Raw genomic sequence first — 13,365 nt, forward strand, 5'->3', positions numbered from 1 at the left:
TCTGCTTCAACTCTTTGTTAATGAGGCCTTCCCTTCAGAATACACACAACACTGACACATAACTATATAGAGGCATCGTGTAAAACTGAACTAAAATGAAATTAATGCTGTCGTGAGAACACAACTAGTAACTACGGGTAATTATAGGTCAAAATAAGCGATATTTGTAAGGGCCGTCAACCTATAACCCTTACCACAGAGTGAAGGTGAGAACACACCTAAAGGTGCATTTAGAAGGTGCTAAACAACAAGGAGAGTTACTGAAGTGAATGAATGGGAGACAACAATGAATGGCCGTTCCTAGGAGGACACTCACATTCAGGTAACGTGCATCCAGCTCCACCTTCTTCTCCAGCTCTGTCAAAAGCTCATTGTGGAACGACTTCAGCTGGAGGACAGAAAGGACCCCGAAGTGTTAATGATAACATAAGATACACCCACACATCTCATCATAAACACAGATAGGAATAGAACCTGCCTCAGGTTGTTACTTTCTCAACTTCCAAACCAGACTTGTTTGTTTTTAAAAACATCCAACTAGTCTGGCTGGCTGTCAGCACGTGTTGTGGTGTCAACATGACTTCTAGAGACAAGTTTGTCTTGACATCGGAACTGACAAACTCAAAGGATTAAGGATTGTATAGTACCGGTATGTGAATTATGTCTAAATTCATGCCAATATTGAGGTTATTTATATGTGTGTGAACACACGCATGTGCACTCTTAGAAAAAAAGGTGCTATCTAGAACCTAAAAGGGTTCTTTGGTTGTCCCCATATGAGAACCCTTTGAAGAACCCTTTTTGGTTCCAGGTAGAACCCTTTTGGTTCCAGGTAGAACCCTTTTGAGTTCCATGTAGAACCCTTTACACAGAGGATTATAATTTTAGGAACCCTTTCTTCTAAGAGTATGTATGTTCACAATTTACTTTTGCGTCGATCGAGACAAATAGCAGAGTTATCTCCAGCCCCAGACCAGGCGGTACTGAAAACAAACTACAAACAACTAAATCAATGGTGCCTCTAAATAATGAAACGTCCCAGATGAATACATGCTGAGGTGATGTCTTCAGATGACTGAGGGAATCCTCACACACTGGCTCTAATTAATAAAAACAAGAAAGGCCCCTTCGGTCTGCCTTGGAGTACTGCTCTTTCTAAAGGGCCCTTAAAGTCACTGTGTCCCAAATGGCACCCTATTACTTATAAAGTGCACTATTTTTTTAACAAAGCTTATGAGCCCTGGTCAAAAGTAGTGCACTGCACAGGCTGTATCAAAGCCATTTGGTCTCTTTTCTTCTCTTTTTGTCTTAGTAGTCTGAAGCAATAATATTTTCTTAACATCTATTAGTTGGCTGTGTGCTGAAAGAGCAGGAACAGGAGAGATGTAAGTGTGTATAAAAACAATAGTTAAGCAGGCAGTAGTCCATTGGTCGTGTGTGCGTAGTAGAGCTCTGTTCCTTTGATACAAGCATTTCACAGTATCTTCATATTTTCAGGCATTGGCTTCAAAACAAGGATTAGCTAAACACTTAGTTAGCTCCTGGTATAGATCGTGATTGGATGATCCTAGAGTTGAGATGCCAGAGCAATTGTAAGAGACAAAAAGCTTTCTTCATCATCATCATCATCCTGATCATTGTCCTGTGTTCTTCTTACCATATCTTCAAGCTGCATCTGGATCTGTCTGTGGACCTCAGCCATCTGAAAGAGTACGTCCCCTAAAGAGAGAACAGACGGGAAAGAAAATGGGGAAGAAAAGAGAGAGAGAGAAAGAAAGAGAGACAGAATGATATTAAATATTATGTGTATCGTTGAAAGCTACATCAACGTGCAAAAACCAGACCATGCAGCCACACAAAACACATGGAAGACAGGAGGAGCAAGGGAGGGAGAGGAGGGAGGAGAGGAGGGGAGGGAGGAGAGGAGAGGAGGGGAGGGAGGAGAGGAGAGGAGAAGAGGGAGGAGAGGAGGGAGGAGAGGAGGGGAATGAGCAGGATGGAACATCAGTCAAGTCACGGAACTGAAAACTTAAAAGACTAGAACAAGAACACAAATACAAAAACAGAAACAGAGAATGTAAGAAAATCTCGAGTTAATCAAGATATCTAGAGACACACAACTCTGTCTGTAAAAATAAATCAAAGTATTCATGGTAATATTAGCTCATATTACTAGTACTGAGAACATACAGTACAAATACTCCATATACTCAGTACAAATTTCTCATATGAGAAAAAAAGAAAATGAAACTTCCACAAATTAATGACTACTTCTTTATACTAAGATATAGAGTGCTTTGCATTTAATAAAACAACACAGAAATACTTCAAACAAAGAGCAGAACCAAGAGAAAAGTTAAAAAGTAAAGAAACAGAAAGTAAAGGGTGATTCATGCAGCCAGGGAGATAAAATGCGTGTCATTTTAAGATACCTACATGCTGCCTCTTCTGAATATGCAATGCATTGTAAAAAAGGAACAAAAAGAGTTTGAGCAAAGAACGAATAGAAGGGTAAAGAACTGGAGAGACAGTGACAAATCAAACTACCCCAGCGATACGAGACAAGACAGGTTTCCAAATAGGTTCCCTCCCCAGGTAAGTCGCTCTGGATAAGAGCGTCTGCTAAATGACTAAAATGTAAATGTGAAATAAAAGAATGAGACACATGAAAGGGTTCCACACACAAATGCTGATTGTGTTCACTCAAATATTGACTTTGCAGACATAAATGGAATGTATTCATTATCCATATATCAGTCAAAGAACTCTAATTTCCAACCTCACTACACCCTCTCTATTTCTATGTAACACGCTGCCCTACCCTGACATCAACTGCTGTATAATATGTGGTCAGTGGCTTTCCGAGTTCAGTAACTTGGGTTATTAAACAAGTTAGAAAGGAGAAGAAGGGTAGAGAGTAAAACCAAGGGAACATGATGATCCTTCCCATGTGGAACTAAAGAACTAAGGAGAACATTGTAGAGAACATTCTAGAGGGGGCTTTCCTTAGAATTAGGAATTAGAATACTAATTAATTTAATCGGATCTCTATGGGGCTTTCTTTTATGACATCACAGCATAGAGAGGCTTATCAGGAAGTGCTGAGGTCATCATGCTACGACTCTAACTGAGAAGGGGACTTAGGAGTAGGGAAGGTTTGGAAAGCAGTAAGGTCCCTTCTAACAAGGTTTGGACCGGATTCGACATTTTCATATCCACAAAAACAGCATGTTATGAAAACCTCTTTTTTTTTGTTTTGTTTTTTGGGGTAGATCAGCTTTAATATTTCAGATAGATTGTAACTTCCATCAATGTAATTGTCTGCATCACTTCCAATCCCCCATATGTATTTTTTCTCGCAAATATATATATACACATACATACATACATACATACACATACACATATACAAATACATACACACACACACACACACACACACACACACACACACATATATATATAAAAAAGTATTTAGTCAGCCACCAATTGTGCAAGTTCTCCCACTTAAAAAGATGAGAGAGGCCTGTAATTTTCATCATAGGTACACGTCAACTATGACGGACAAAATGAGAAAAAAAATCCAGAAAATCACATTGTAGGATTTTTTATGAATTTATTGGCAAATGATGGTGGAAAATAAGTATTTGGTCAATAACAAAAGTTTCTCAATACTTTGTTATATACCCTTTGTTGGCAATGACACAGGTCAAACGTTTTCTGTAAGTCTTCACAAGGTTTTCACACACTGTTGCTTGTATTTTGGCCCATTCCTCCATGCAGATCTCCTCTAGAGCAGTGATGTTTTGGGGCTGTCGCTGGGCAACACAGACTTTCAACTCCCTCCAAAGATTTTCTATGGGGTTGAGATCTGGAGACTGGCTAGGCCACTCCAGGACCTTGAAATGCTTCTTACGAAGCCACTCCTTCGTTGCCCGGGCGGTGTGTTTGGGATCATTGTCATGCTGAAAGACCCAGCCACGTTTCATCTTCAATGCCCTTGCTGATGGAAGGAGGTTTTCACTCAAAATCTCACGATACATGGCCCCATTCATTCTTTCCTTTACACGGATCAGTCGTCCTGGTCCCTTTGCAGAAAAACAGCCCAAAAGCATGATGTTTCCACCCCCATGCTTCACAGTAGGTATGGTGTTCTTTGGATGCAACTCAGCATTCTTTGTCCTCCAAACATGACGAGTTGAGTTTTTACCAAAAAGTTATATTTTGGTTTCATCTGACCATATGACATTCTCCCAATCCTCTTCTGGATCATCCAAATGCACTTCAGACGGGCCTGGACATGTACTGGCTTAAGCAGGGGGACACGTCTCGCACTGCAGGATTTGAGTCCCTGGCGGCGTAGTGTGTTACTGATGGTAGTCTTTGTTACTTTGGTCCCAGCTCTCTGCAGGTCATTCACTAGGTCCCCCCGTGTGGTTCTGGGATTTTTGCTCACCGTTCTTGTGATCATTTTGACCCCACGGGGTGAGATCTTGCGTGGAGCCCCAGATTGAGGGAGATTATCAGTGGTCTTGTATGTCTTCCATTTCCTAATAATTGCTCCCACAGTTGATTTCTTCAAACCAAGCTGCTTACCTATTGCAGATTCAGTCTTCCCAGCCTGGTGCAAGTCTACAATTTTGTTTCTGGTGTCCTTTGACAGCTCTTTGGTCTTGGCCATTGTGGAGTTTGGAGTGTGACTGTTTGAGGTTGTGGACAGGTGTCTTTTATACTGATAACAAGTTCAAACAGGTGCCATTAATACAGGTAACGAGTGGAGGACAGAGGAGCCTCTTAAAGAAGAAGTTACAGGTCTGTGAGAGCCAGAAATCTTGCTTGTTTGTAGGTGACCAAATACTTATTTTCCACCATAATTTGCAAATAAATTCATTAAAAATCCTACAATGGGATTTTCTGGATTTTTTTTTCTCAATTTGTCTGTCATAGTTGACGTGTACCTATGATAAAAATTACAGGCCTCTCTCATCTTTTTAAGTGGGAGAACTTGCACAATTGGTGGCTGACTAAATACTTTTTTTCCCCACTGTACATTCATACATACATACATATATATATACATACATCCATACACAGACACACATATCCTTTTTTAAATTATATTTCCCTTCATTACTTTCCAACCCCACCACCCCTTCCCCAATTGGAGTAAACTAGTGAACAACAACGCTTAGGCCTCTACTTCCAGCCCATACATACTACAGTGGGAGGAACAAGTATTTGAGACACTGCCGATTTTGCAGGTTTTCCTACTTACAAAGCATGTAGAGGTCTGTAATTTTTATCATAGGTACATTTCAACTGTGAGAGACGGAATCTAAAACAAAAATCCAGAAAATCACATTGTATGATTTTTAAGTAATTCATTTGCATTTTATTGCATGACATAAGTATTTGATACATCAGAAAAGCAGAACTTAATATTTGGTACAGAAACCTTTGTTTGCAATTACAGAGATCATACATTTCCTGAATGTCATGACCAGGTTTGCACACACTGCAGCAGGGATTTTGGCCCACTCCTCCATACAGACCTTCTCCAGATCCTTCAGGTTTTGGGGCTGTCGCTGGGCAATACGGACTTTCAGCTCCCTCCAAAGATTTTCTATTGGATTCAGGTCTGGAGACTGGCTAGGCCACTCCAGGACCTTGAGATGCTTCTTACGGAGCCACTCCTTAGTTGCCCTGGCTGTGTGTTTCGGGTCGTTGTCATGCTGGAAGACCCAGCCACGACCCATCTTCAATGCTCTTACTGAGGGAAGGAGGTTGTTGGCCAAGATCTCGCGATACATGGCCCCATCCATCCTCCCTTCAATACGGTGCAGTCGTCCTGTCCCCTTTGCAGAAAAGCATCCCAAAGAATGATGTTTCCACCTCCATGCTTCACGGTTGGGATGGTGTTCTTGGGGTTGTACTCATCCTTCTTCTTCCTCCAAACACGGCGAGTGGAGTTTAGACCAAAAAGCTCTATTTTTGTCTCATCAGACCACATGACCTTCTCCCATTCCTCCTCTGGATCATCCAGATGGTCATTGGCAAACTTCAGACGGGCCTGGACATGCGCTGGCTTGAGCAGGGGGACCTTGCGTGCGCTGCATGATTTTAATCCATGACGGCGTAGTGTGTTACTAATGGTTTTCTTTGAGACTGTGGACCCAGCTCTCTTCAGGTCATTGACCAGGTCCTGCTGTGTAGTTCTGGGCTGATCCCTCACCTTCCTCATGATCATTGATGCCCCACGAGGTGAGATCTTGCATGGAGCCCCAGACCGAGGGTGATTGACCGTCATCTTGAACTTCTTCCATTTTCTAATAATTGCGCCAACAGTTGTTGCCTTCTCACCAAGCTGCTTGCCTATTGTCCTGTAGCCCATCCCAGCCTTGTGCAGGTCTACAATTTTATCCCTGATGTCCTTACACAGCTCTCTGGTCTTGGCCATTGTGGAGAGGTTGGAGTCTGTTTGATTGAGTGTGTGGACAGGTGTCTTTTATACAGGTAACGAGTTCAAACAGGTGCAGTTAATACAGGTAATGAGTGGAGAACAGGAGGGCTTCTTAAAGAAAAACTAACAGGTCTGTGAGAGCCGGAATTCTTACTGGTTGGTAGGTGATCAAATACTTACGTCATGCAATAAAATGCAAATTAATTACTTAAAAATCATACAATGTGATTTTCTGGATTTTTGTTTTAGATTCAGTCTCTCACAGTTGAAGTGTACCTATGATAAAAATTACAGACCTCTACATGCTTTGTAAGTAGGAAAACCTGCAAAATCAGCAGTGTATCAAATACTTGTTCTCCCCACTGTATATACATTTTATGGACAGTCAAATTCTACAATAATTATATTTTGTTTGTTTTTACTCCTGAACTTCCTCTGATCATTTTCATGATGTCCATCTGGTTTGCTACTATATGCCATATTTTTCTAACTGTGCTCTTTCACAAAAGCTCTCAACCTATAACCTATATACTTATTATGGACACAGTATGCTTTACATTAGTTATCTTGTTGTTATTAGTTGTTGTTATTAGTCCCATCCTTCAGCTCCATTCAACACCTCCCATCTATCTGTCATGAATGTCTGTGGAATGCGGTAGGCCAGAGTCAAGCGCAGGACACAGAATGAAATGAAAATCTACTTTACTGAATAGTAAAGAAACAAGCAAAACCTCCAAACACAGGGAGGAGCAAACCCGCTCACAAATTACACTCGTAACAAGCAACAAACACGCACAACACACAGTGGGGGCGAACAGGTTAAATAGGGATGGACATAATATTACAATGGGAAACAGGTGTGCAACACTAGACAACAACCAGGTGAACATAGAAACATAAAACATAGATCGGCAGCAGCTAGTATTCCGGTGACGACGAACACCGCAGCCAGCCCGAACCAGAAGGAAGGGCAGTCTCGGCAGAATCCGTGACACTATCTCGTAACACCATCCATATTGGATTTCTATTTGCCATATATTTTTCAACTGTACTGTGATGTTTTACAAAAGTTCTGAACCTTTCTATTCTCATTGTTTCTACAGATCGTAAATTCAATATAAACATTTTTGCTAAAAGTATTATTATATTATTGATCGATTGACTATGACTTTTCAGATCACCCAGTAGTGCTATCTGCAGGGTTAGCTCCGGGTAAATATTGCAATCCTTTAGCCATTCCTGGACCTGTGTCCAAAAACAAGCTACAAAATGGACAGAACCAAAACAAATGATCTAATGATTCTGTCTCTTCGCAGCAAAATCTGCAGAGCTGGGAAGATTGTATCCCCCATATAAATAACATTATATTGGTAGCAAGAATTTTATATAATAATTTAAATTGAAAAATTCTAAGTTTTGAATCCGGCGTCGTTTTGCATATCAATTCATAAACACTATGCCATGGAATCGGTACGTCAAAAATCTCTTCCCAACTATTTTGCAATCTATATGGGACGGCTGTCAATCCTTTGGTCCTTAAATGAAACTGGTATACTTTTTTATTTATCACAATTTTCATTAACCAATTATATTCTTTAAAGCAAGGCCGACAGACAAGTTCCTTACTTTTTCCCCCTTCCACTTTCCTTTTCCATTTTTGCGGTAATGCTGCAATTATTTGGTTGTAATTTTGGGTAGAGCAGACATTTCCATATGTTTTTGTTAGCTGCATGTGCGATCCCCGTTTTGTTCCATTTGCTTCCGTTTAAGAAACGTTTTTCAACAGAATCAGCGGAATGAATACACCCCTGATCACGCGTAATCACAGTTCACTTTCATAGCAGCCACATTGTATTCCTTCTCGCATCTATGCCCTCGCCTCTTCTCACCTTTTCCCTTCGCTTGTGGACTTCAATGCACAATACATCAGTTGTATGTTTCCAGGCGGAAAAACCTTTCCTAGCCAAACCAAATCATAACCGCTACACACAGCCTATGTCGTTGTCACCATATTAGCTAAAGTAACGTCATAGTCAACATAGATAATAGAACTAACGCGTTAGTAAACCCACTACAATCATGCAGTACCGTTACAGTGTGCAGTCAGTTAGCAGTTTAATGCTTACACCAGCAGGCCCTGGTGGCAATAAATTAGTCAAACCAAAAGCTTACCTTGACTTGGAAGAGTTCCAGTGTTGTGTTGGATAGTCATAGCCAGCTAGCTAACATAGCATCCCTCTGTTTGAGCAGGGTGTTTGAGTAGGCTATACTAGCTAGCTGCATTTGCTAGCTAAATAAGTGAAACTGAAAGTGAAAAAAAAAAGACAAAATCTCTCTCTCTATCTTGCTTCTCCTTGTTCAAAACTGTTCAAACTATTGTCTTTCTCTCTCTTTGAGTCAACTACTCACCACATTTTAGACATTGCAGTACTAGCTAGCTGTAGCTTATGCTTTCAGTACTAGATTTATTCTCTGATCCTTTGACTGGGTGGACAACATGTCAGTTCATGCTGCAAGAGCTGTGATAGTTTGGATGACGTCCTCCGGAGGTAAGTCTATGGAAGGGGGTGAGAGCCATGAGCTTCCTAGGTTTTGCATTGAAGTCAATGTACCCAGAGGAGGACAGAAGCTAGCTGTCCTCCGGCTACACCATGGTGCTACCCTACAGAGTGCTGTTGAGGCTACTGTAGACCTTCATTGCAAAATAGTGTGTTTTAATCAATGATTTGGTCACGTGTGATTATATTTAGTATAGTTTTATCTAAAAAGGATAACTTTTTAAATGTTTGACAAGGTTCTTTTATTTAACAATTGTAATCCTCTGAGGAGCCTCCACTGTTGCATACATTCTGAATATGAACATAGTGCTTGATTTATGGCCTTTATAGGGGGGGCATGAATTCTTATGACATTGTCAGCAGTAAGATTTGAGTTCAATTTCCAAAAAGACAAGAACTGTCGCTTTCAAATGACTCTGGTACACAGCAGGTGGGATAGGTAGCTAGTTAGCTAACAATAGCTAGGACACCGGTAGACAGTGTCCTTCGCCCCTGCCTGTCGGGCACTGATTTCCCGCAGTTCTGTTTACGACGGCGAGGGCAGGTGTTCAGCAGGTGGGAGAGAAGGACACTGTGTGCTATCTAGTTAGCAGTAGTACACACCCCACAGTCCCTGTACATTGCCACTCAACTATGCTCATTTAAGAGTCACCTGATAATTTAAAATAAGCACACACCATGCATGTGTGGGCCATTGTGTGTGTGTGTGTGTCGGGACTGGGAGGGGGTTGTCAAAATTATACAACAAAGAGAATGGTCGAAATGTCTCCTCCGAGAGTCGAATCCAGGACCTTCAGATTGGTCGTCACTAGTTACCACAACCACAAAGTCATAAATCCCGACTATTTCTACCATTTCTCTTCTTAAAATCAGATTTTAAACCTAACCTCAACCCTAACCTTAACCACACTGCTAAGCTTATGCCTAACCCTAACCTTAAATTAAGTGGAAACCCTTCAGATTTCATGGCGGGGACGTTAACGCTTACGCTACGAACCCTGTCATGAACGCATTATCTTGACACTCTATTTAAATGGCCAGTCTGGTGATGACAGGAAACTTTTGTTGTTGTTCATTCACACAGTACTGATTGGATGTTTATTTCTCTTTAAAAATTTGTTGAAAACGGTCACATAGCTAACCAAGTTAGCAAGCATGGCATTTTCTTTTGACTGCGCAAAGGTCGCGCAAGCAATGATTTTGGCGTTGTTTAACCTGGGTGCACCCGCACCCCCCTGGCTACTTTTTACTTTGATGGCGACTTCAGGTTTTCGGGAATACATTGAAAAGTAACTTGATACTGTGTTAATCAGTCAGCGCACATTTTGATTACATTGACAAGAAGAAAATTGCATTGACAGAGGAGGGAGCCTACTGAATCAATGCTTAAGGTAAGGGCTGTAACGTTAGCTAGCTACATTGCTAAGCAAGCCAGATTGACTAATGTATGGAGTAACGTTAGCTAACGTTAACGTTAGATGAGCAATGTGCATTGCATGTATTATACATTAGCAGCATGGCAATTTCCCAAAGTTTGGTGTTGACTATGAACTTTACTTAGCTACCTAGCTAGATGGCTAGCTGTGCTTTGTTTGTGGAAGGATGTGGGATAGCTATATTGTCAACATTGAGTTGTGCCGGTGCATGATACGTCCATAAAGCTAACGTTAACTTTAAAGCCTTGTTGGCTTGTAGCTAGCTAATGTTACTAGCTAACGTTAGTTGGCTAGCTAACTAGCAATAGCAGCTTAGGACATTAGCTATCTTATTTGTGCTTATTACATGCAAGTGTCAAGGCGCACAGTTTACATTTATGACTTCAGCCATGTGAAAAACTTTCCATAGCAAAATATAGCTAGCTTCCTTTGTTTGGAGCTTGCCTCTCATCTGACTGGTGTTAACTAGCTACTAGCACTGTTGCTGTGCAACCCAAGTGGCTTAGATATGATGGTAGGGAGATTTGAATTTAACATTGAGCTTCAACCAATGCATATAAATCAAATCAAATCAAGTCACATTTTATTGGTCACATACACAAATTTAGCAGATGTTATTGCAGGTGTAGCGAAATGCTTGTGTTCCTAGCTCCAACAGTGCAGTAGTATCTAACAATTCACAACAATACACACAAATCTAAAGGTAAAATAATGGCATTAAATAGATAAAAATAGCATACAATGAGTTTTACTATGACTTCAGCAGTGCATTGCCGAACGAACCAAGACTCGGGCCCTGGGAATGAACATTTTAAAGGCCTGCCTCTTGGCATCGGAGAGAATGTTGTTGTTGTTGCAGCTTTAAAGCTAATATCCTGCAATACTACACATTTTGCCTTGAGGCAGAGAGAAAACTTTGCAGTTTTAAATAAAATAAACATTGGGGGGAAGACAAGAAGTATTCAGTTGAAAAATGTATAATTGGTGGAGTACTGTGGATACCAATATCCCTGTATGCCTCCCTGGCCCATGTTGCACAGGGTTAAGAAAATGTATATTCATAATATTAGGGTCGTTCCACCAATTCGGTGCCTTTTGAGAAGTGGAACTTGGTCCCAAAAAACATTTGATTTCACCTCATTCTTTTTTTTTTTTTTTTTTGGGGGGGGTTTAGATCAGCTTAATATTGCAGATAGATTGTAACTTCCATCAATGTAATTGTCTGCATCACTTCCAATCCCCCATGTTTATATATATATATATATATAAAATAATGATTGCACCTCATTCTTACATTCTGTCATAAAGAGTACATGTTCAACTTCATAAAAAACATGTTTCCCTATCTCAATAGATGAAATAAAATAAAATAAACTATTTAGTAAGTGCCTATTAAGTGCCAAATAAAGTAACAGGGTTGATTGTAACAGGGTTGACGATTCTTCTTAAATCAGCCATAAATCCCCATGTGACAGGGGGAATGGAAACTTGTTGTGTGCAACAGGGAGTGGCAATTGAAGCTTCACAAAAAAATTACAAATAATGTTAAAATATTTTTAGCCTGTCTATCTATGGGTAACAGTGTTGACTTGTTATGCTCGACATGCTCAGTTTTCCTCCACAAAACACCAGAAAATGGCCCAAAATAGTAAAACCAGCTCACCTGCTTTTACTCTATGATTTGACTATTAGATGTTCAATGTTTCTACAGATTTTTTTAAAAGGGGTTTGACCTTAAAATGAGGGACAGGTAGAGAGCCTTGGAAAAGTATTCATCCCCATTGGCGTTTTTCCTATTTTGTTGCATTACAACCTGTAATTGAAAATGATTTTTATTTGGATTTCATGTAATGGACATACACAAAATAGTCAAAATTAGTGAAGTGAAATGAAAAAAATAACTTGTTTCCAAAAATTCTAAAAAATAAATAACGGAGAAGTGGTGCGTGCATATGTATTCACCCCCTTTGCTATGAAGCCACTAAATAAGATCTGGTGCAACCAATTACCTTCAGAAGTCACATAATTAGTTAAATAAAGTCCACCTGTGTGCAATCTAAGTGTCACATGATCTCAGTATATATACACCTGTTCTGAAAGGCCCCAGAGTCTGCAACACCACTAAACAAGGGGCACCACCAAGCAAGCGGCACCATGAAGACCAAGGAGCTCTCCAAACAGGTCTGGGACAAAGTTGTGGAGAAGTACAGATCAGAGTTGGGTTATAAAAAAATATCAGAAACTTTGAACATCCCACGGAGCACCATTAAATCCATTATTCAAAACTGGAAAGAATATGGCACCACAACAAACCTGCCAAGAGAGGGCCGCCCACCAAAACTCACGGACCAGGCAAGGAGGGCATTAATCAGAGCGGCAACAAAGAGACCAAAGATAACCCTGAAGGAGCTGCAAAGCTCCACTGCGGAGATTGGAGTATCTGTCCTTAGGACCACTTTAAGCCGTACACTCCACAGAGCTGGGCTTTATGGAAGAGTGGCCAGAAAAAAACCATTGCTTACAGACAAAAATAAGCAAACATTTGGTGTTTGCCAAAAGGCATGTGGGAGACTCCCCAAACATATGGAAGAAGGTACTCTGGTCAGATGAGACTAAAATTGAGGTTTTTGGCCATCAAAGAAAACGCTATGTCTGGCGCAAACCCAACACCTCTCATCACCCCGAGAACACCATCCCCACAGTGAAGCATGGTGGTGGAAGCATCATGCTGTGGTGATGTTTTTCATCGGCAGGGACTGGAAAATTGGTCAGAATTTAAGGAATGATGGATGGCACTAAATACAGGGAAATTCTTAAGGGAAACCTGTTTCCGTCTTCCAGAGATTTGAGACTGGGACGGAGGTTCACCTTCCAGCAGGACAATGACCCTAAGCATACTGCTAACGCAACA

The 13,365-nt window shown here is 40.7% G+C and overlaps 1 protein-coding gene across 2 annotated transcripts in view; it reads right to left on the reverse strand.

Moving 5' to 3' along the window:
- baiap2b (BAR/IMD domain containing adaptor protein 2b) overlaps positions 1–13,365 on the reverse strand; it is a 154,699-nt gene that overhangs the window by 60,969 nt on the left and 80,365 nt on the right. For both annotated transcript variants that reach the window (XM_084161352.1, XM_084161353.1), the window contains exons 4-5: positions 1,658–1,719; positions 317–388 (exon numbers count right to left, since the gene is read on the reverse strand). In XM_084161352.1, the coding sequence (XP_084017478.1) occupies positions 317–388; positions 1,658–1,719 (134 nt within the window). The remainder of the gene's footprint in view (positions 1–316; positions 389–1,657; positions 1,720–13,365) is intronic.

The sequence above is a fragment of the Coregonus lavaretus genome, assembly GCF_964263955.1.
Source record: "Coregonus lavaretus genome assembly, chromosome: 1".
Taxonomy (NCBI): domain Eukaryota; kingdom Metazoa; phylum Chordata; class Actinopteri; order Salmoniformes; family Salmonidae; genus Coregonus; species Coregonus lavaretus.